The following is a 26,120-nucleotide window of genomic DNA, read 5'->3' on the forward strand; positions in this document are numbered from 1 at the left end:
ACGTACACTCGTTTTGACACATCTTACATTGGGAGTAGTGAATTTAATACATTTAGTCTTTTTACTATTTAACATTAAATTATTAACACTAAACCAATTTACTATTTCAGAGAGAGTATTGTTCACATCGTCATATATTGAAAGACGTCTTTTTATTTTAAAAATTAAAGAAGTATCATCAGCAAACAATACTATCTCGAGTTTATCACCTAGGAGATGTGGCAGGTCATTTATATAAACAAGGAAGAGAAATGGTCCAAGAATTGATCCTTGAGGGACCCCCACAGTAACTGGAGACCCGGGAGATCTCTTTCCATTTACATCAACCCTCTGAATGCGATTGCTCAGATACGAAATCAGAAGACTGAGTGCAGTGTCCCTAATTCCATAATGACGTAGCTTCCTGACCAAAGTTTCGTGTTGCACACAATCAAAGGCCTTAGATAAATCACAAAATATCCCTAAGGCATCCTGTGACTCCTCCCAGGCCCTGTAAATATTTTTAACGAGCTCAACACCAGCGTCAGTTGTCGAGCGACCCCTTGTAAATCCAAATTGTTTCTTGTGTAGCAACTTGTTATTGTTAAAATGTACTAGCATTTGATTTAGTAATAACTTTTCAAAGATCTTGCTAAGAGTTGGTAGTACAGAGATGGGCCTATAGTTGTTGGGGTCTGATGTACTACCTGATTTAAATATTGGTAATACTCTACTATGTTTCATGAGGTCAGGAAACACGCCACTAAGGACACATTTATTAAATATAGTGACAAGGTAGGGTGCGATTACATCAATTATTGAATTGACTACCTTGACAGAGATCCCCCACAGATCGGCCGTTTTCTTAATATCTAGTGATCTGAAGGAACTTATTACATCACTTACACTTACTGTATTAAATTTAAAGCTAAAATTACATTCTTCCACATGGTTTTTTAATAATGATTCAGCAACGGTAGGAGAGGAATTTAATGAGTTAGTTGTCGAAAATGGAATGTCAGCAAAAAAATTTTCAAAAACAGTTGCAACATCCCGATCTGAGGAAAATAAATTGTTGTCAATAGATAAGCTAAAGTCGGAGATGTTATTTTTGACTCTTCCAGTTTCACAATTAATAATTTTCCATGTCATTTTAATTTTATCTGGTGCCTCAATAATTTTTTTTTTTATATGCAATGATTTAGCTGTATGACATACACGTTTGAATAGTTTAGAGTAGGCACTAACATAACTGATAAATGAAAAAGACCGGTTGTATGATCTTTCACTATAAAGTTCATACAACCTCTGCCTACTCTTGTGAATTCCGACAGTCGCCCAATCATTAAATTTAAGAAAATTCCTAGAATAGACTGTCTTGGAAGTAAATATGGCATTAAATTCTGTTTTAATTAATTTAAAAAAATTGTTATAAAGCTCATTAGAATTATCATTTAATTGTAAATATGAGAGCTTTGCCATGATATTACTTCTGAACTTCTCAATTCGATACAAATTGATTGGAACAAATGTCTGTTTTAAATCCTTAGCATTGTTATTTATTTGCGAATTAAATGAAGCCAACTGTCCACAATGATCAGAACTTAACATATTTATAATACATTTATGATTAGGTACACAGTTGGTAAATATGTTGTCAATACATGTTCCAGTGGATTCAGTGATTCTAGTTGGCTCTAAGAATAAGTTAATGAGGTTATATGAATATAATAATGATCTGAATCTAATACTTGTGCTACAGTTTTCTAATAAATTTATGTTGAAGTCACCACAAATAAAAATATATTTACTTGATCCAGATAATTTCAATAATGCACTTTCCAATATTTTCTCAAATGCTTCATATAACCCGCTAGGAGGTCTGTATACGCATACAACAATGACATGCTCAAGCTCTGCACAGGCTATTTCAATAGTCTGCTCAATAGAAAGGCTCACAACATCCTTACGTTCTTTAAATTTTAGATTTTTGTTAATAAGTATTAATGAGCCACCACGTATAGCTTTTTTTCTATTGAACATACTAGCCATCTGGTGACCACTAAAGTTAAACATAAACTGATAATTTACAAGCCAATGTTCTGTTATACATAAAATATCAATGGCATTACTGTTTATGAATAACTCAATTTCTAAATCTTTTCCTGTCATTCCTTGAATGTTTTGGTGCACCAGGTTTACAAGTTTACTATTATTATTGTTTTGATTATTTCTAATTTTAAGATTTAGGAATTTATCCAAGGTTAAATTACTATTAGGTAAATTAATATTAGTATTAATAATACTTGAGCCAGAGACTATCTCTTTTGTCTTAAAATTCAATTTAAATTACTTTTATCAGTGTTAATATAAATTAAATTGTTATTTTTATTATGCATATGATCCTTGGTAACATTAGGCATAAAATAATTATTGATATTGTAAGCTATTAGGTTACCAATTTGTCTTCTCGATTTTATTGGTAGGTACATAGTACCCTCTGTCAACTTAAATCTATATATGAATTTATTAATGTCAAATAACATAAAATCATTGCTACAATGTCGGGTCAAATTGTATAAAGATACATTTAAGTCATAAATATGTAAATTCTGTGCATCTGTCAAGGTATGTGAATATGGAAATGTACTAATTATAAATTTGCATTTCTTTTGATTTTGAATTTCACATAATAATTTTATATCCTTAATTAGATTATTTTTGTTAAGAGACAAGCTGTCTCCATGCATTAATACAACTATATTATTGGAATCCAGATGCATAGAACTTATCTTATTTATTTGGTACTGATAGGTTGCCCCGGGTGAGCATGTATTGACTACATTTTTTATCTCATTTTTTAGTATTGAGCCAAAGCCCTGACCTAACTTGTCAGATACTACTATAACATTTTTAACATTTTTATTTATATTTATTTCTAACCCCAGTTTATTGTGGTTGTGGAACCCTGGTGAACATTGACTCAACTTGAGAGGTTGGGACACTGTGTTAATATTAGTGTTAGCAGAGGCCAACTCATCTTCTTGAGTATGCAAACAGTTACACATGGATTCCTTTGATAACGATTCAAATTTTTCCAAGTTAGAGGTGCATAGCTCAAGAAGATTGTTGGCTGCATGTATATGTTCCTCTATCTGTTTTTGAGCCAAGTCATATTTTTTATTCACAAATTCTAAAGATCTCTGGAGGCTAGAAATTTCTAGTTGCAGATGTTCAATGTTATTGTCATATATCAATTTATTATTTTGCAACTTATTATTACATGATTTTACTTTATTAATTAAATGTGACCGGTCTTTTCTCATTTTGTATACATATTGATATTTATAAGTATTACTAATTATTTTTTTTGTTTTTTTAATGAATTTATTTAATTTTATGTATTTTTTTATCTTTTTATGTGAATTCATATAGGTATGATTAGCTTCAGACTCCTGCAAGGTGGTATTGGAGTCAGAGGCATGTGTAACTAACTCATGATACAACCTTTCAGTCGCATCACATTTCTGGATTGTTTTAATTTGTTCTAGTTCTATTTCTAATTTTCGGGCATTAGTAAGACTTACTTCCAGTTCTGAAATGCGACTCAAAGCTCTTTCATGTTCATTGCTACACTCTTTAAATGAGGTCACAATCTCAAGAAGATTGTCCCGCTGGCTAACAACATCTAAACAATGTTCATTCAACTTAGCTAGCTCACTTTTGAGTTCAGTGTTTTTTTTCACAATTTTTTTAATCTCTTCTTCACTGTCCTCACGCTCTTGAAGAAGTTGTCTGTTTAACTCTTTGGAGGATTGTAATTCCTTAAGGGTCAATTGGAATTTGACTTCCATTTCTTTTATTGATGTTTTCCGGGTCATAATAGTATACTCCATTATGTTTAACTGTAAATTATTCAAATATGTATTTAGATAATTAAAAAGATAATATAATATTATTATTTGAATATATGATTACTTTAAAATTATATGATATAATAAAAAGTAATTAATTATATATTATCAGTTAAGGTAATAAGGCAATTAATTTGGACAAAGTAAGGGAATTTTATGTGATCTTTTATATTATTTTATATCAGTTACTAAATGTATACAATGTGAGTCACATATAATGTTTTTAATTATTTCTTATTTTCTTTTATTAAATATGTATGTATTAAATTATTTGCTTATTTGCTTGTCAACTGATTCAAACAATATTATAGGCTTAGTGTATACTGAACACAAGGATTACAGCTTACAAAATAAGCTGAATCCTATGCACAGCACAGATATTGTGAAGAACTATCTGAGGACTATGTTAAAATCTTCAACTTTGCTCCCAGCTAATTGTCGAGCAAAGTGAGACAGTAATCACGCCAAAGGGGAAGACAGATGTTGTCCACAACATGTAAGCCTTGCTCGAATCAGGTTTATAACGTATAAAAATGACTATATAAAACTTTAAAACAAAATACTCCCCGGGTTTACGTATAAAATTTCAAGTCAAGCGGCCGTTAGAGTATGACAGTCGACTCGATTCTTCTTTTGTTTAGATATAGTGGCGTAGCTGCGTTACAAACACTATGGACACTATTTTTAAGAATTGTAATCCAGAATTTCTACACCAATTATTATTAAAACATTGATTGGTATTTGTATCTTTTGAATGTTTCAATTATTCATATCATGGTAAATGTATATCTTTCTCCACAATAAACAATAAATAATAAAAATATAGTTTTACCCTTGGACAATTACCGCCAGTTACTTGACTTTTTTCCGTCTTGTCATATTATTTTATACAAAGACATGATTACAGTATTATTGTAAATTTACATTTTGTTCGTAACTAAAAAAAAGTCATCCAATTATCTAATTAAGGGTTCTTATATTCTAGAAACAGTCAAGAACATCCTTTGAATATTAATTTATTCGAGATCAGCCCTGCATAGTAAAAGGAACGAAATGTTCACCAAAACTCGGAAATATTCCGAAATTTCCGATACGTTTAGGCATTTTCACCGTTTCTCGTATACTTCAACAATTTAAGAATTTTATTTTTAACCGAATTCCAAACGAGGAATTTCTCAATTCGGTTGTATTTTTGTATGTTTGTTACCATGTGTTATAGCTTCGTCGTTTATGAATCTATTTGGAAATTAATTTTCGTCTACACCATGTAATATACCCAATACTTCTCGTTCAGTTCTATTTCAATTTGAAAAATATAACACCCCAAAGGGTGAACAATATGGCATAGAATTTTATAATTTATTTTCTTAGAATTATATGAAGGTTTTTGTTTTTTATATATTTTAATTTATGCCCAAGCGTACAACTATTTCGTATTTGGATACGAAATAGCAAATTTCAATTGTTTATTATTTCCAGCGAAGCTCTACGCAGAGCAATTCAAAGGATTGGTGTTTTTTAATATTGGTATTTTTTCTGCCCAGACCTGACTAATTTAGTAGAGTGGTTAGGGGTTGTACTATTTAAAAACGAAATACGTAGGCGATGTCTTCCTGATTTTGGTAATCTCAGCCAGTCTCATGGGAGACTGGTTATCAAATACGCAGGACATGTTAGATACATGTAGCACACAAATTTACGCGCGAACAAAAGTGCATTCATGATCCGATGGGACGGCTAATCTAAGATGAACGAAATGAGTTCAGTCGTTGGACACAACATGTAAAAGGAGTGTTAACTTTGGCTCCGTTGATTTACTTGAGCTCCTACAGAAAAACTCTCGACAAAAAAATACCTAAAAACTTTTTCATTGGACCAACCCTGGGGACCTCGAGGCGGTCATGTATAACAGAAATATTTTCATTAACTCGTACAATAAGACAAAAGAAGACACTAAATAAAACTTTATCATTTGTCAAGGTTTTATTTAGTTATACTCGTTAATTTTTTTGATGAAGACTTTTTGAGTTTCAATTTGCTTCTGAAGATCTGAATTCAAATTTACATGTTTGATTACAGGTGGGCCTTTTGCAAGCCCGTCTTCCATCCGGTTGATACCACCCACTAATCAGACATTCTATCGCCAAACTTTGTTTTGTTGTTTCCCAGTTTGAAGGGTGAATGAGCCAGTATAATTACAGGTACAAGGAATATAACATCACAACTACCAGTAGATGCGTTTGCGATTAAGAAATATTCAATTATTCTTACAGACAAATATAAAATTTACTAGAAAAATTTATCTTTCTAGTAAATTCTTTAAGCACTACGCCAGTTTGTATTCGAAAATATCAAATTGATTTCAAATATAATTTTAAACGTAAATGAAGTAGAAGAGATAGTTCAATGAAACTATTAAATTATAGACGAGCTATATGCTCCAAGAAATGTTCTGAGAATAGTTCTAATGAACTTAATAAGTTCTAAGATGTAGTATCCGGCAGGCAGTGAACCGATTCTTCCTTTATTACTTTATTTTTATTCAGCGTCTTAAAGATTTTATTTCTAGAGAATTAGAAGCATTCTTACTTACATTTTTTGTAGTTCCCGTGTTAATTTAGTAAGTGAGTACCATTATTTATCATTTATTTTTGTTTAAATTAGTTCAGTTTAGTCTATATTAATATTAAGGCCTTTAATATATGCAAATAAATATTTAAAATAGTTTCTGTAGAAATCATGACCGCGTGGAATGGTGTCAAGAATACATGCAGCATTTCTCCGTTGAACTTTGGGCAAAATTGAACTAGCTGTGTCACAGTGGAAGCAATAAGGTGAGGTGTAAATATTGATGTGGTCACCTATGACTGGAGGTGCACATACATTTTAAAATATTATGACATGATTTAATATACGAAGGGTATCCTTTGTTGGAGGTCCTTAATCTATACTCCATACTAATATTATAAATTCGAAAGTAACTCAGACTCAGACTATTTTTTTTAAATAAGATGTGACAGTTGTTTTCTATAGATAAAAGTTTATTACATAAATAGTAAATTTCGGGTAATGCCGAAGATTCAGCTAGTAAATAAATAAATGTAATGAATGTATTATACGTAAACTTCAAGTTGTTATTAGCTTTTATAGATGCTATGAAATACACTTAATCCAGTACGTGAAGATACCCCAGAGAAAGATACAAATTTGGTTTAAGCCAAATACATTTATGTGTATTCTGTATATACATTTATTTATTAGTTTTATACTGATGTAATTTATTTATTATTACAGCACTGTCCACCTCATATTCTATGAGCTGTCAACTACACCGTTGGTTGTCTGGAAGAGATCGCTATGTAGCGATAAGGTAGCCAAAGTTGAACCCTTTTTTTATTTAGATCTTCTATATCCTCAATCAATCAATCCTCTGTATCCTTATTTTTATTTATTTAATTTCTCTTTGGCGTGTACAATAAAGTAAAGTAAATTATATGAATATTTTATTGCTCAAAGTCCTACCATCGAATAAATATTAATACTAGTAATGTAAAATATAACATTTAAAATATTTGTAGTGGTAGCTTGGCTTGCAAAATTTTGTCACATGTTTACCAGCCCGCAATATGCGATCGTAGTAGAATTAATCTAATGGCCCAAAACTTTTCCTTGAGAGGAGAGAATGCCTTTGACTTGCAAAGTGGGACACAAGGGCTGTTAACCTATTCAATGTCTACGAAATAGTAAATGAAAATATTTCTTGAAAAGCGTTTAGTTTTTATTAATAAAGCGCTTTTTTGCTAGCTTGTTTGAATTAGCGCTGTTATATATGACAAGTATTAAGTATTATATGGTTTTTCTTTTAAAATTGTAAAGGTACTTGTAACTCTTTTATTTTAGTGTATGACGAAAGCGTCAATAAACGACCTATATTTTTATGAGAATGTTCAAAAATATAATTTTCACTTCTTAGAGCTCGTTTACATCAGGTTGAACCAACAGATTTGTCGCCGTCAGCTGTTTAAGCCCAAAAAAGGTTTTCCAGCACAAAAAAATCTTACATGGAGTATGTTCTCGAAAAGAGAAGGCACAATTACATGACTGGTGGAGTGAATCTGACACACGCATGTTTGTTGTCAGTCATTGTCGACAACAAAATATTTTACAAATATAAATCAATCGCACGAGATGTTGATTGTTGACCTTTTGGTTAAAAAATAAATGTAAATATATAAATAACTAATAAATACATAGCAAGAATCTATATACTATGCAAATTCGATTCTTTAAGATATATCAGTATGCTTAAAATATTTTACAGTTGCCGCTAAATTGTGACAGAACGTTCGATATACGTATTAAGGCCGATAGATTTTTTTAAAACCTATTGATGTATCTGTTAGTATTTAAACAATAATAATATTCTTTATTATTCAACATAAAGATATAAACTCTACACTAATATAGGCATTTAAATAGCTTTTCTATAACCTTATTAGTTGAAAACGAATTCAATAATAACAAAATTTTAAATGTGCGTAATATATGCAATAAAAAATTATGTAAGTATGGGATGAAAAATCAGAGTAACAAAATGATCCTTAGCTATTTTTTGAAGATATATAAGCCGACATATTTGTCGGAGTGATAAAGCCGGTCGGACATGATGTAAACCAGCTCGTATATATGGTAAAACACCCTCGGAGATGTGACTGAAATGTGTGCTTCGAATCCTCATAATCACGTTTCAGACGATATGAAAAGGTTCATTCGGATTGTAATAATGATATTCAAAAAATGTTCCTCGAAACCGAGTTTATGAGATGCAATTTATTAGAAGAGAAAAATATATGAAAAAGAGATTTGTCCTGGGACACCCGGTTGACCGAGATTGCCAAGTGGTTAGAAAGCGTGTATCTTAATAGACGATTGCGGGTTCAAACCTTGGCAAGCACTGCTGAATTTTCATGTGCTTAATTTGTGTTTATAATTCATCTCATGCTTGGTGGTGAAGGAAAACATTGTGAAGAAACCTGAATGTGTCTAATATGGCATTCGTAACCAACGAGCATTGAAGCAGCGTGGTTGAATTAGCTCCAAACCTTCTCCTCAAAGGGAAAGGAGGACTTAGCCCAGCTGTGGGAAATTTACAGGCTGTTACTGTTACTGTCAAGCCCGGTTGGAACGACATTCCTTTCGCTAGGTATTGCGTAATAACAGACAACGAAATAAATCAACTAAGTTTGAGGATAATTAAATGACAACTAATAAATCATTATTAAAAATCCCTTGTGAATTAAATCAATAACTAAAATACTTATAGATAATGTTATATTAAACTATATATAATAAAAAGACACAGAGAGACAGAGAACGGATGGCAAAGGTCGTCTGGAAGGGGCATAACGCTTTTTTCTTACGTGATGATATCTGCCATTTCACTCTTTTGTAAGTCACATAGAAGAACCTCATTCCAAAAAAATATGATTGCGTAGAGAGGCATTTGTCCAGTAGCGGGACATTAATGGCTGTGTCGTATTTTTGCTTTTATATGACTTCATATTTATAATAAATCTAGTGGTTGGTAGTTTTGAGAATATATTTTGAAAAGACTCTCATGTGTCGTATGGTGCCATATGTACGTACAAGTATATCCCGATTCCTTTTTTTTTCCAAATGAAAACCCAAGTTTTTTGGTATGCTAGTAATACGAGATAAAATTATTTTCTGAAGCTAATAAGATGTACATTATGCAAGTAGCTTGTAATATAAAAATACATAGTGATATGAAATTGGCTATGTCTGACACTACTGCGAAAAGCTCTTAAATCTGTTCTTCCTGCACCTAACCACAGCGATTGTATTGGATTGTCGTTATAGATATATTGAGCCATAGTCTTAAGATAAAGTGCATCTGTGTTGCGCATACTTATGCCTTTTGAAACCTTCTGGTATATAGTGTTTGAGTCTCTGGACGCCATGGTCGAACTTTCGACAAAAGTAATTTACTTTATGACAGACGACATGTTGTAATGGTTTAAAAATTCTTCTGGTATATAGTCTTTGAGTCTCTGGACGCCGTGGTCGAACTTTCGACAAAAGTAATTTACTTTATGATAGACGATATGTTGTAATTGTTTAAAAATAGTATGTTCAAATTGCCTTATGGCGCAAATTTATTTAGCACAGTAACTTTAAGCGACGAAATCGTGCAGAACAGTATTAAAATAAATCAATTACATTTTCCCAATTTTGTTATTTTTCAATTTCTTTCTCTAATTTGAAGAAACAAGTCAGGTTTTTCTTTTCTTTTCAAAATAAGCTTTAGACGAGACAAACATATTGTATAATAAATTATTAATCGAAACGTCAAAAGAGAATTCACATCACGCACGTTGAAAGGGTAACTAACTCAAGGTTAATGCCGGAAGGAATAAGATTCACAAATCGTTCAAGAATATCAGTCTTATGTCGTAATAAATTAAGACTAAAATTGAATGTGATTTATTTCTAGGTCCTTAGTAATCTGATAAAAGAAATCCAATGCCCCAACAAAATTTGTTACTTAACAAAAAGGATAGAACTACATTTAAGTAATTTTTTATCGCAAGGAATAAAATATTCAGATTAAGAAAAATATTCGAACCAATTAACGAAAGATATTTTCACATACGTTACTATACAACGTTTTGTTTATGTTTTATACCATTATATATATATCTGAGGCTATAGAAAACCCATATTAATTATTAGTGTTGGAATACGACTAAAAAAATTCGCGAACAACCACACCACTCCTCAATATAAAGCCAACTAAGTGGGATACAATAAGATATGAGAACATATATAAATCAACTCACCTGAAAATAAAGTACGATCCTGCACATTGCAGTTCCGAAGAACCATGTCTTAGTAACGTCCCACAGAACGGTCGGAGGCAAACATATCAAGATAACCATGAAATCAGCTACCGCAAGATTTACTATAAAATAGTTGGTAACAGTTCTCATGGAATGATTTCTGTACACAGCTGTGCAAACCAACGCATTGCCAATCAATCCTATCACGAAGACAATAGCATGCGTTGCTATGAGAACCCATTGATACGGTTGTGGGTATATATAATCGTTTAACATTTCTAAATATTCTTCTCTTGACATATTGCAATATTCACGATCACCAACACAAGGTTCTTCAGTGAAGTTCCCTTCAAAGTATTCGGTTGTTGTTGTATCTTCATTTGTATCAGATCTATCGGCAACCATTTTGTCTTTATCGTTCAAATCTAATTTTGAACTTTCTTTATTTATCGTATCGGTTATATTATCGTTTCTTATATCACTAGTATTTAAGTTTCTTTTATGCCTTAGATCACTTTTGATATTTGTGAAAACTGAATTATCGAAATTTTCTTCGTTACTACCTTTAATATATTTTGTATTTATTATACTATCTATGTCATTAAAAAATGTTTCATTTGTAAATGTTTTGCTAACACTACTCTGAGCACTAACACATATATTACAAATTAAAATAGTTAATATTGACATTTTGATTGTCATTGTGATGATATTTATTCAATTAGTCATGCTCAACGTTTCGATTTTCCTGCTCTATCTTCTGTTAAGCTCACAGCATCTGTAAAAGAAAAAATAGCATCAATAAAACCAGTTTAAAAGTTAAATGTTTGTTAAAGCTTGAAGAAACATCCGCTATTTAACAAGGTTAGGGGTTAACAGTTGAATGATTTTAAGTATCTTTGGCGTGGAATGGTTTAAAACTTGAAAGAACTTTTAGACTTTGTAAGAAAACTGAAAGAGCAATATGTTTTAAGAGATTGCTTCAACTTTGTTACAAATATAGGAAATGGGAATATTTTCATAGTCGAGGAGACGAGACTACAAATAATCGTAAAATATAATCAAGATTCTTGGAAGAAGATAGAATGCAAGTTTATGTATATGCATCAAAAAATTTGTAATTAAATTGTAAATAAAATTATATTTGGAAGAAAAATTAATTGTTTCTTAACAATATTGAAACACTGGTTGAACCGGTATCCTTAATAATTATGATATTCGAAAGTCTTTATTTATGAGTAATCTTTATGAGAGACACGAATAATTTGGCGAATAATTTTCAAATTTTACATAAAAATTTTGTAACAAATTTGGTCCTTGACATGAAAAAAACTCGCATAAGACTTGAACTAGAAGTCTGACACTAAAGTGTTGTACCTCATTTAAATCAGCATTAAATCTGCAAGTTTATTCAATACAGGGTCACTTTACCGAAGTACATTTTTTTTTCACTTGTTATACTTTTTGGGACTTTAATTACTCTGGTTCGCTTGGATTACAGCAACACAACACTGCCACAGACAGACAAGACACAGATTTGGTATTTATATATTTTTTTCTTATGACATTGATGGCAAACGAGCAGGAGGCTCATCTGATGAAAAGTGACTACTGCTACACATGGACATTTTCAACACCGGAAGGCTTGCAAGTGTTTTGTCAGCCCTTAAGAAATGCGTTTTCTTTTTGGAGAAACTTCAGGTTCTCGCGAGTCACATCGGTTACAATTCCTCAAAGTTTCAACCCTATTTATGTAAAATGTTTAAGCCATCTAGGGTGGGTCAGGTCAGTTCATTTTAAGGCCAAACTAACTAAATAGGAAAGATATTACGCAAATGTCTTTAAATATTTTGTTCCGTATAACTGCTACTAAATGCCATCGCACTTAAAATCATAATCATCAGATGTCGCTAAATTATTGACTTATAATGTATCCTAATGTACTTTTGTTTTCTCATTAGTAATTATAAAACCACCCTAATGACTATAGCGTATTTCATTTTTTTATGATATAAGGCGAACGGGTAATTGGGGGTAAGTGGTCACCACCGCCCATAGATATTAGCGCTGTAATTAACCATTCCTTACATCACTAAGATCCTAAGACGTTGTGTGCCTCACTCACCCTTCAAACCGGAACACAACGATACTAAGTGTTGCTGCGGCGGTATTGGCGGTAGAAAATATGATGAGTGGAACGGGTTTGCACAAAATCCTACCACCGAGTAAAAACATACCATACAGTACCATACTATCATACATTTTAGCCAGATATTCATCACATGGGTACGGGTTTCTTTTTTAATGAATCGTGCCTAATTAAAAATTAATGTGCAAGATACGATCTACATCAGGTGAATTAAAAAAAAGTGCTTGTAATAATAATAATATTCATAAAAAAGTTAATAACATATGTACATCTTTCGAATACACAATGCTAGGCTGAATAAAATTCTTGATGATAAATTCGACTAATTCATCATATAAATTATAACGGAATAAATTTTCAAGAAACGTACAGGTCGAAACGGCACGAACCCTGCCATATTTCAAGTACCTTTTTGAAGGCTAATATTTATTATTTATGCGAAGCATTGTACAGCACGTAAAGCGTTTCAAATTATAATAATATTGTAAGAATGCTTTTGATAATAACATAACATAAAATTGCTCTTAATTAATATTCTACAATAGTGATGTATAAAGCACTTAAGAAAAAAAAGTAACATTTATCAGGAGTATCGACATTTTGCGATAGAGCGTTACGTTACGTTATGCTTACGTTACGTTAGGCTTACGTTTCACTGCCATTGCACCCATATTTAAATTACATACTTATTAAACGATACCTCCCGATGGAATTCAATGAGGTTACGATTTAAAGTCCGTAGAGCTGTTATCAGTAAATTAAGTATGTATATCTACAAACATGTAGATATGTCAAAAATATTCCAAATCCAAATAATAGAATGAATATGAACGTCTGGGAAGGTAACAGACAGGTTGGATCAGACTTTCATCAAATATTCTACCGTCGAACAGTAATACTTAGAATTGTTGTGTTCTGGTATAAAGGTTAGTGAGTTAGTATAACTATAGAACATAGCATCTTAGCTCACAATGTTAGCGCCGCATAATTGGCCATAATAATAGGCAGGAGAATTTTTACAAATTCCTTACATCACCAATTATAAATTAAATAAAAAAATATTTAAATCATCTTATATTGTAAATAATCTCTTAGAGTTATTTACGTGGTGGTGAGGCTTTCCTATAGGACCCTCTAAGGAAGTACCATCTACTCATCAGTGAAATTTAATATCTTAGTTCCCGAGATAAATGGCGTATAAGCAATGCAAGGTAAGGTTAACCTTTCTTACAAAGTTTCTCTGTCTATCGTTTATCTATCTATGTATCGATGACGATTACCACATCAGGTGGCCCATAAGCCCATTCATCTTCACATTTAATAAAAAAAAATAGTCATTTGGCAACGTTCTGAATTAGTGTTTTTCAAAATATTATTTATTTGATTCGTGACTTATGAAACTTTGCCTTATACCCATCCACATATCATTTATCATATTAGATTTCTCGTGACGTATAATCCATAAAGTGGTATGTGGAACTGGCGTGTTCGTACATATTTAAATTCGCTATTAATTATGAGCGAGGTAAAACACTTTTGTTTGGCTCGCGTGTGAATATAAGTGTGTTTTTCATTGTTGTTTAATTTGCGGTCGAAAGTTTATTTACTGTAAGACTAGATGGTGCCATTAAACTACATAAGTCTTCATAATGTGTTCTACTCTACGATTAATTAATACTATTCGTTAATTTCGCTTGATATTTTTTGGTCCATTTTGCTATGATTCAGATTGCGAGGATGCAGTTCCAAATTCAAAATGAAATTTAATTTAAACTGGTATAAACTGTGATATTGTGTATTTCAGAGCAGTGTTCAAGCTATATTGTGTCAATATATTTTAACATTTAAAACAAAACAACAGATAAAAATCATTGAGATAATTGGTACTTGAGAATTTACAGGTCAGGTATTTTTTTTTAATATATAATTGTATTTAACTGACATAACTTTGCATTTCAAATGTAGTTAAACATAACTACTGAGTTTTCTTGTTGGTCTTCTAGGTAGAATCTTCATTCGGAACCAGTAAATCTATTATTCAAAAGTGAAATACATAATATAATAATACTAGCGACCCGCCCCGGATTCGCACGGGTGCAATGTGAGTAATCCCTAAGAGATAGACATATACCATCGCGGACTTTTTTGAAGACCGTTTTAAGGTGTACAATACTGAAGTAAAGTATTTTGATCTATCTCGTAGGGTTCAGCCAGCGTTTACAATGTAAGCGCAAAAAATGTATAAATTTACGACATCACATTAGAAACTTTTAAAATTATCAGTGTTACTTAACTATATTGTCTATCTATTAAAAAAAACTGAATCAAAATCCGTTGCGTAGTTTTAAAGATTTAAGCATACAACAGACAGAGAAAGTGACTTTGTTTTATACTATGTAAAGAAGATAACCACATCCATTGAGGCTTTTACTAATTCAATTAATTAAACTATTATTAATAAAAATGCAACTGCCGTTAACTTATAAGTGGAAACAAAAACTATTTTAATATATTTAACATTAAATACTCTAACATAAATAAAAATTTTAATCCCAAATTTAAGCCTTACAACGGAAAAAAATACTATTGTCTTTACCTTAATAAGAACCCAAAATATCGTTTAACATATTTCTAACATCCAAAATGACAAATTTCCATTGATTCTCGCAATTCTTAGTGCTTACCTACATACGATAAGAAATTCCGTAGCGAAATTTCATCCTAAGACCCACCGGGTCAAACCATGTAAGTCGGTCAATAGTTTTAACCCTTTGTTAAGTAGATGAAGCATCTTACGATATAATAAGTGTTTTTGGAATGACAATTAATTTCTCATTATGTATATTTTTTATTTTAAACATGAATTTGCACCTTCAGTTAGTTTATTTTTTTATTAAACAGATTATCATTATAGGTTAACTTTCTTTAGAGGCGTATTATAAGTACAGCTGTTCAGACAGCCCAAGTTCTTGAGGACGACTATAAAATGCTCATATTAAGGTGATATTAATGATAACACCCACAAACAATGAAACAGTCTAAAGTTTATATACATGAATAAATACAAACTAATTTTAAAATGGCGTAATGAAAATAACAATGTTATTTTTAAAGCCTCTACGCTATTATCCTTTTGGTCTTGTGGCTAGCTTAAGTCAGCAGATCTTAAGGTATGGAGATTAAAGCCCATGCCAACAAATGTTCTTAAGTGACACATCAATAATTATACAATGTTTATAATATTTGTACTCCCGCACCTTGGAGATCACTTAAAAGGTCATTTAAATTAATAGAAAACTTTTAATACATTCCTATACCACTTAAGTTTTCGTGAACCCAAAAATAGGCTTCCTATAATGTTATATGAATTATATTTCGTTGCAAAATCAAGCAAATATAAAACAAATGTAGGACTATTCTATAAAAATAATACGCAACAGACGAGTCGAGACGGCCCAGTGTTTAGAACACGACACATTAACCGATATAGCGGGTTCAAATCCAGGCAAGCTTTTGCACCACTGAATTTTCATATGCTTAAATTGTGTTTGTGATTCATCTCGTGCTCAGCGACCAAGGGAAACATCGTGAGGCCACCTGCATGTGTCTAAATTCAATGAAATTCTGTCACATATGTATCCACCAATCCTTCCTGGAGCAGCGTAGTGGAGTAAGCTCCAGTCATTCTCCGTAAAGAAGAGTGGTCTTAGCCCAACCGTGGGACATTTATAAGCTGTTACTTAATACGAAAAACACCGCAGAACTCGATTGTAATATAAATGTCAAAAAATTACATTTGAAATCGACTTTAATAATTAACATTTAATAACGACAACTCGTTCGTACCAATAAATAATACAAGTGTCCAAATAGCTTATAACGCTTTTGAAACTTTCTCTAGTGAAATGCGAAGTGAGAAGCAAAATAGAACCGATGTGCTGACCCAGATTTTAACCTTAAAACTAATACACACTTGTAGAATTCACAAAACTTCGTGCTGAAGAAAAATACGTATTAAATAAAGTAGCGATTTCTGTTTTTCAAAAAAGTTTCCATTGTTAGACGATTCGCAAAAAACTTTTTTCATAATCCTTTACGACATAAGTTTCTAAGTACATTTGAGATCGTATGAAGAGTAAAGTTGAGTTGGGTTGAGAATTTGTTTGGAATTCGTAGTGTGCACGCTCTTTGCCTTTTAGGTTTTAGTAAACTACGGACAACTTTAAAGTATTTAGAATACCTAAATTTAATTCAAAGGAGGCCACGTATTTAAGTGGTGACTTCAAAGTCACATTTTTAAGTATATAAAAAGTTTTCTTTTTTTTTAATTGAAAATAGGTAGGCTGACTGACAACTAGGTCACCCGATGTTCAGGATCACCAAGCTCAGCAACAGTGTAAGAAATAATAATGCTACCACACATCGCCAATGCTCTACCGAATTTGGAAATTGAAAGGTCGTACATACATCTGTAGAACGCTGGATCGCTTACTCTTGAAACCGGAACACAATAACATGAAGCAGTACTATTCGACAATACGATATATCTTGCAGTGGGGTTGGTGGAGGCACCAAGTTTGTCTTCTGCTACGTGCGCTAAGTTAATGCAATTAAATGTTTTTCATTCGTTTTTTTATTTTACCGATACATATATTACATTTAGATTATCACGATCGAGCCTTTTTTGCCCTATATTTTGACGACTTCAACCTATCGTGGTCACGCTGACCTGGAACCAAAAACGTGACCGACGGCTGATCCACGTGTTTTATATTCTAAGTTAAGTTTTGTATTTAATATAATTATTCCTATTTAGTTCAAGTTTTTCAAGTTATTTATAACTTGGATCGTTAAAAGAAGGTTAGTATAGTTTACAAGAACTTTTCCATCCATAGTTACAGAGTTTTGTGTCTTTGAATGTTTGTATTTGCATAAACTAACGTATCAAGTTGATATTTGGTTGAGATATCATATCTTTTGTAACTACAAGTTACTTCAATCTTGTGTGAAGATTAAACTTAGTATTATGTTGAAAATTTGCTTGGAATTCATGATCGCCATTCTGCTTAAGATTTCCTCTTAATATTAACATACTATTACAGGATGTGTTTAATACTAGTTTACGTCTACGTCTTCGCCTGTTTTTAACATACTTATATGAACTAATAAACGTTATAATAGATCTATATATTAATGGTTTTTATACGTGCTTGAGATGAAAATACTTTTAATTTTTTTTATGTATTTAAAATTTGTAGGCGAGAAGTAGTCAATTTAGTTTCCGATCCCGTGACGCCGTCCAAAAAAAATATAGAGAGTACCGCTGGTTGTACTGAATATTTCAGTGTATCAACGAGCGCGTAACGCATTTTTTCAGGAAGAACAAAAAAAGGGCGCACACACAATTGGGAACCCAAATGTTTTGATTGCCTATTGATATTGGCGCAGTAAGAAATATTAATTCTTCGAAACCAACCCTGGAAACAAAGATGTTATGTTATTAGTGCTTGTACATTTAAAGCGGAACACAACAATAGTGAGTATTGTCGTTTAGCCGACGGGAACTTTCGAGCTCGACAATGTTTGACTGATTACCAAAAACATTTACATCGTATTTTTTCGTGGAATGTGTTGCAACTCACCGCTAGATGGCGCTTAGCACATCAACTTTCATATTATCATTAAACCAATTTTTAAAACTTTAAATGAAAATTATCTTAATTCAAATAGGCTCATAAAAACATAGTTATAGTTTTAAATTAAAGGTAAAGCTACCGCCGGAAAGTATGTAAATTATGCCGAGAAGAAACGACATTAAACTCAGTAGTTACTCTTTTCGAGCATTTTTATTACAGAGTATCTCGGTCAAGTACAATCCAGTTTATTTATATTACATTACATACATTTAACATTAACAGCCTATAAATTTCCCACTGCTGGGCTAAGGCCTCCTCTCCCTTTGAGGAGAAGGTTAGGATATTCACCACGCAGCTCCAATGCGGGTACATATATGGTAGAATTTCGTTGAAATTAGACAAATGCAGATTTTCTCACGATGTTTTCCTTCACAGCCGAGCACGAGATGAATTGTAAACACAAATTAAGTACATGAAAATTCAGTGGTGCTTGAATGGGTTTTGAACCCGAAATCATCGGTTAAGATGCACGCGTTCTAACCACTGGGCCATTTCGGCTCTTATATTATATATTATTATTTATATACAGCCTAGAAATCTAATCCTTAATCTAACCTTGTATTTATTAATAAGCCTAATTTATCAATGTTTTTTGACATGGGAGTTATTTTTTTTTTAGGTATTATCACTCTTCTGATATTCTGCCGCTAAATTATTGGTATTGTTGTGCTCCGGCTTAAAGGATGAGTGAGCCAGTGTAACTACAGGCACAAGGGACTTAATATTTTAGTTCCCAAGGTTGGAAGCGCATTGGCGAAGTAAGGGATGTGTAATATTTCTAACAATGTCGATGTCTATGGGCGGTGGTTACCACCTAACATCAGGTGGCCCATTTGCCGGTCCGCCTACCTATTACATAAAAAAATACATTTTTTCCATATGCCAATACAATAAACCAGTAATATTTGCCAGTGCCAGTCACATTATAGACCATTATATATATTTGATATGACTTGGAAACCTTCAAGAAAACAGCATACACATTTGTTAAAGGCCGTCAACGCACCTGCAAGCCCCCCGGTGTTGCAGATGTCCATAGGTGGTAGTAGTATCTTTCCATCAGATGAGCCTCCTGCCCGTTGCCACCTATACCATAGATAAGACGCCTTGTATACCTCTATAAGCTGATATATGTATTAGTGTGCGAAAATTTGGGTTTCCTGCCAATCTTCGTATGGAGATGTATTAAAGACTATCTCCGACAATAATTTATTTTACAATCTCATTAGACTGTTGACAAAGCCACATTAAAATGCCCTTACTTAAATCAAAAAGGTCAAAAGGGTCTGATGATGTCGGTAATAAATCCAAATAGTCCATAACCGCTTATTGCCTTTTAACTTTTCGTCTAATCATAAACATATATGATACGATTATACAAGTTTTTATCTCGATGCAAGTGCTTTTTAAATTTGTGATATAAACAGTTATTCTGGTACAATCTAATTTTAAAGTCAATAGTAAGGATAACCATTCAAAAAAAAGGAACAATAATATTTGCTAATCTATACTTCAAAACGTAACATAAACATTTGTAAACACAATATTATACCCTCAAAGAGCTTGACAAACATTTTGAAGTTATACTTTGTTTGGCTCGTTATGAAAAATAATGAGAGTAAATTTTATAATACGCTCGTGATGGGTGGTACGAAAACTACATAATGAAGTTGCTCGCGAAACTGTCATTTAAATGTCAAGTCGCTCGAGACAACTTCACACCTTATTTTATTTTATAATGTTTATTTTATCACAACGTTCAATAGTGAATTTTAAAACCTGTGAGTGAGCGTTGAATTATGTTACTTAAACAATAATAATTAATTTATAATAAATAAGTAGATTATTATTATTTTATTGTAATTAGTTATTTGCATGCAATTGAAAATTTAAATAAAAATATTTTAATAACGTCGTAGAAGTAGAACTTCACACGCACGTGCATAAGTCACGCAACTTTTTTTTTAAATATTTTTTCTTGGTCATAATATGGTCGACATTCTGGATTCAATTTTAAGACTATAATTATATATTTTTTTAATTTAATCGTTGTAGCTTCTTTGGTTATATACTGCTTTTGATATTACTTTTAAAGTTGAGCTCAGTTAATTTTAATTTCATTCCTATTGGACATTGTTAAGTTTATACTTGACGTAAATGTATTTAATTATATTATTAGTTTTTCTGCAGTTCGATGTTTTACGTACTTTTATTCTTCAAACCGTGCACGAAGCTATGGTTATAAATTCCTTTATAAATAAGATAAATACAAGTTACGACGAATGAAACGAATGACGAAAGGTTCATTTCGATTTCTGATCGATTTCGACTAGACAGACGGTTTAATGTTTGAACTTATGCTTAGAGATCCGAATCAATCTAATAAAAGTGATTTCGTCAAAGACGCTGTTGGACCGTGAATCCAGTAATTTATCTGCATTTAATATTATTATGGATTCTGAGGGAACTGTCTGGGGTGCTTAATTGCTGTTTACAATCTAGATTTGATCACGATTTTATTTATTTTGGTGGTGACGGTCTGGTGATGACTGACGAGTCATATTCTCGAGAAATTCTTGGTAACTGCAGAGAAAATTTCACATGCAATTCGATATGACTTGGGAACCTTTAAGAAAAGAGTTATTATTCCTCAGAGCCGGCAATACATCAGCTAGGGCTAATAGTTTTGCAGATGACCATGAGTGTTGGTAGTAACTTTCTATCAGATGAGCCTGCTCGTTTTCCAGATATTTCATAAACAAAAGGAACCGCTCGGACTCTCAATCGACAACTCAGAGTTGCCAGTGCTTACATTCACGTGCCTTACATGTTCTCCAAGGCACGTTAGTGTATCTTGTTATAATATTTTGACGAAACTAGAATAATTTGAGTCACAACAACAAAACCTAACTTGGCTTTAAAGATAAAATCTAGGCTAAAAATTAATATTGGCTACACTGGCTCACAGTTAATATCTTTTTTTCCTATAAGGTTGTGACACTTGCTTTTTTCTTATAATTTTGGTGGATGGACGGGCAAACGGCTGATGGTAAGAAGTCACAAATGCCCATAGATATTGACACTATAAGAAATATTAAACATTCCTTACTTCCTTAAACATTTTTCTCATATATAATTTGGTTTACAATAAAATTATTAGTATTACCTATAAAAAAGTAAGTAAGTAGCAGCCTGCGTATGCCCTACTGCAGGGCTAAGGTCTTTGATAAGATGGTTTGGGAGTGTATTCCATCAAGCTGCTCCAATGCACGTTGGTGGATAAATATATGGCAGAATTTCATTGAAATTTAAAACATGTAGGCTTCGTCATGAGGTGAATTATAACAAGAACCACACACTGTTTGCATAGGTTTAGACTCGCAAACATCTATTGAGATACACGTGTTCTAACCACTGGACCATCTTGGCTTTTATTACCTATATTTTACCTGAACTGGCTTGAATGTGTCCAATGGCCTTGACATAGCTTTATCAGAAGAAAAGACCTGGAACTGATATATGAATGAAACCTTATAAATTCCTATAAGAACCTTGACTTAGGACGTTGTCGAAACGAACGAGGGTCTTTACGGGGTCGCGTACCGTTGTCACGTCCATTGACGAAACGTCGCAAGCCGGGGGTTTCATTTCCGCCGGCGGAGACGGTACAAGTGTGGTGTCTCTTAGTCTTGTTCGTGCAAAGGGAGCACGTGCTTTGGCTATCGTTATACTATCGTCTTTATCATTCAGGACGTGCATCGCTCGTTTGAGTATATATGGTCCAAACGATAAAATTTTGATAAAAACTTATAAACATTTTACAGAGCCAAACATAAGCGCAATTCAGAACTAACTCCATACAGAAATACACTGTCGCAGGTCCTAAAAATAGTAGAATAAAATACAGTTGTTATTTCAGCAGCGCGTGCGTTCGCACCCACCGAAATTGCTGTCATTATTAACAAATACTGCTACAGATTGGAATGCTTTTAACTCAACGTAAACATTCCTTCCTTTTTCAACTGTCATCTAACCAGATGTACTATTTCCTTGCCAAATGTTTTCTTATTGTTCCTACAATTTTTTTGGCAGTCTTCTATATTTTTTTTTATTTCGCATTAAAATATAGTGGAGCTGTTTTGTTATCAGATTTAATCGCACGGTGAGAATGAAAGTGCCAAATACCTCTGTACTAATATTACATAATGTTTTAATTACTTTATATTTAATTAAACACTGTAATATGACGATTCAAAAGTGCTTTTATGAGTCTACTTGTTAAGAAGTGATTTTGCATATTGCTCTTTAATGAAAAGCCCAGTGTTTAGAACGTACATCTTAACCGATGATTGCGGATTCAAACTTAGGGAATCATCACTGAATTTTCATGTGCTTGATTTGTGTTTGTAATTAAACAAACAAAAATTCTAGTGCTCGGCGATGAAGGAAAACATGTGTGAGAAGAAAATCTGCCACATGTGAATCAAAAAACCCGCACTGAAGTAGCGTGATGGAATATGCCCCTAAAAGTCTCCTCAAAAGGGAGAGGAGGCCCTAGCCCATCTGTCTGTTGCTCTTTCATGGTCAAACCATTGAATGACGTAGGTCATATGTCGATGTTTGTGAATTGTACGTCGTAAGTATAACATACGATTACATGCGTCGTTTCATATTACTGTAAGGACCTTGTGACAACAAGAATAAAGTCGTAAGTTTTTATTTTTAATATAAAATAATATATAAATTACTGAAACTGAAAATAATAAAATGTATTTGTCTAAGGTTATTTTTGTTTAAAAAATACATCCTAAAAAGTTGCCATTTCAAAAATATTTGGGAATTTAGCTAGCTTGGGAGGTTGAGAAAATAGTTCCCTGTGCTCGAATAAGGGTTAAAGATCGCTCTTCTTAACAAAATTTGTCATAAGTACGACTTAATAGGGGGGAGGGGTCGGTACATAAAGAGAATACAAACAGAACAAACATTAAAATTACGGTCTAACTGGTGTTGATTAATTTTATTCCTATTATGTTCCAGTTCGAAGGGCGAGTGAGTCAGTGTAACAACAGACCCAAGAGACATAATGTCTTATTTCTCAAGGTCTGTGGCCTGTTAGCGATCTAGGAGATGGTTAAGCCACACACTACTATAATATGTCTTAATATAAATTATATGATATATATGCATGACGTCACCAACCTTTTAATTTATATTATGGATACTGATGGGGCCGTTATAGGAGAAAAACAAAAGACTGTGAATTGGAGTGATAAGGACGGGAGATGTGTGAAGAGAAAAGGAAAGAGATAAAAATTACGAGATTAGTAGGGACAGTTGATTGCGAATCAGATTAATTACTAAATTGTATCTTGTTGTAACAAGCTACTAATAAGAAGTTATTACCGTCTCTTGAAATAATTAAGATACTAGCGTTTCATAATTTACGTAATAATATTCTATGATTAATTGTTATTATTGTTTGCTGTTAAACAAGTATCCTCTAACGCATTACATATTACAAGTACAAATGTACTTTCTGGATATATTCGGCTTATTTTTACGTCCACCTTAAAGCTTCTTTATTTATATAGAAAAACTAGTTGTTACTAGTGGTTTCGCTCGCGTTTAAGGATTGGTCAGCAGGTTTTAGGTAAGACGAGTATTCTACGGTTTATACCAAATTTCTTTAAATTAATGGTTTCGCCGTGAAAGCGAAATAGACAGACAGAATTACTTTTCTATTTAATAATATTAGTATAGTTATATTTAACTTGTCCTTAAGTTTTCAAAAGAACAGTTACTTACAAAACTTTTTAATCATGTCAAATTAGAAGTTAGAAGCCTTAAATGATTTGTCTAAGTAGATGAATATGGGGCCTATCTACATACGTATAATAAACTCAGTGGTAAAACTATATGAGCTTAAGACAAGACGTGTTGTCTTAAAGACTTTCTAAAAAGACTTCTTAAAGACTTTTTAGCAAATATTATTTTTCATTTAATATAATTTTTTAAAGTTTAATTTAACATATCAATTTGTCTAATATTTATATCTATTTAATATTTAATTGAAAAATTTTTAATTTTATTTTTTTTTATAAAATTTGACTGCGATGGTTGTCATTGAGCGTCAAAATTGTTAAAGGTCTACTTCAAAAGACGGTTGTTATAAAACGTAAAATTAATATTTGGTCGCTTTTTGTATACATTTCCTTAGGCTCTATTTCGAAAGTTTGAAGTTAATGTTCTAAAAGATTTTCTCTAATGGATTTTCTTTGTAACTATAATTTATGTTCGGGCAGTTATCGCACCGTGTAGGTATCTTGTCTACGTGACGTCAGATAAAATATTATGTTTCATTAAACTTTCCTTCAAAGAAGCATTTAATTACACGGATTAAGATTGTCTATCTAGGTACAACCCACTCATTATATTATATTATACCGCCAAAGCAGTACTTAGTATTGTGTTAAGAGTCAGTGAGATAGATGTAACATTACAGTCCTCAAACTTGGAGGTGCATTGACGATGTAAATGATAATTTATAATCTTTTGGGATGTTTTAACAAAGTAGGAATACTCACTGTTGCGTCACAATATATTTACAAAAATATTATATATATTCACAGTAGCATTGATCGCTTTGATAAAATCAGTGATAATCATTGTATGTGCACAAGAAGTAAGGATAAGCTTAGAACGCCAAGTTTCCGACTCAGCAAAGTCAATAAATCATTCTTGGGGCAAGGTATCCGTTTTTATAATAAAATTACGCAGACATTTTTAACTTTGCCGTTTCATAAATTCAAATCTTTTCTAAAGAATATTAACTAAAATGACTGTATTTTTAGACGTTGAAATAGAGAACTACTGAGTTTCTTGCCGGTTCTTCTCGGTAGAATCTACATTCCGAACCGGTGGTAGCTTTACTTAAAATAGTTTGTTAATTGACGATTCAAAAGTGCTTGTAAAACGCCTATTTGAATAAAGTATATTTTGATTTTGAATATTTTCTGCAATGCCTATGTATGTGGGCGGTCTTAACCACTTACCATCAGGTGGCTTGTTTGCCAGTTTAAAAAGCGACTAGAAATAATCAAAATTATTTAAACTAATCTGAACTTGGTATATTTTATTTGTTACATTTATACGTATTGAATACATTAAATTCCAACTACAAGTATGAATTAAAATAAAAGGATATTAAAAAGGGTCACGCAGGTTAAGCGTGATGCTTATATCTACTAACGATCGGTGATTGTTGTGATGTTGGGCTTAAATTTTACTGTAGATATAATACGTAAAGTACTAGTAACGCAATACAAATTGAATTAGTAGATAATTATGCAAATGTCACCTCCGCTTCTCTTCTCACCTCACCTTACCACAACACTCCACTTCGCATCGCTTAGAACCTCTTTTCTGCTCGCCTCATAACATCACCGTCATTTTTCACGCTACTAGTATTATGATAGATTTTACTTCATATACAGCAAAATAAAAAGAAATATATAACATCAAT

At 32.3% G+C, this 26,120-nt stretch overlaps 1 protein-coding gene across 2 annotated transcripts in view; it reads right to left on the reverse strand.

Moving 5' to 3' along the window:
* Positions 1-26,120, reverse strand: part of LOC125073337 (orexin/Hypocretin receptor type 1-like) — a 147,698-nt gene that overhangs the window by 23,944 nt on the left and 97,634 nt on the right. For both annotated transcript variants that reach the window (XM_047684125.1, XM_047684124.1), the window contains one exon: positions 10,754-11,531. In XM_047684125.1, coding sequence (XP_047540081.1) covers positions 10,754-11,455 — 702 coding nt within the window. In that variant the 5' untranslated portion in view covers positions 11,456-11,531. The remainder of the gene's footprint in view (positions 1-10,753; positions 11,532-26,120) is intronic.

This window comes from Vanessa atalanta, chromosome 24 (assembly GCF_905147765.1).
Source record: "Vanessa atalanta chromosome 24, ilVanAtal1.2, whole genome shotgun sequence".
Taxonomy (NCBI): Eukaryota; Metazoa; Arthropoda; class Insecta; order Lepidoptera; family Nymphalidae; genus Vanessa; species Vanessa atalanta.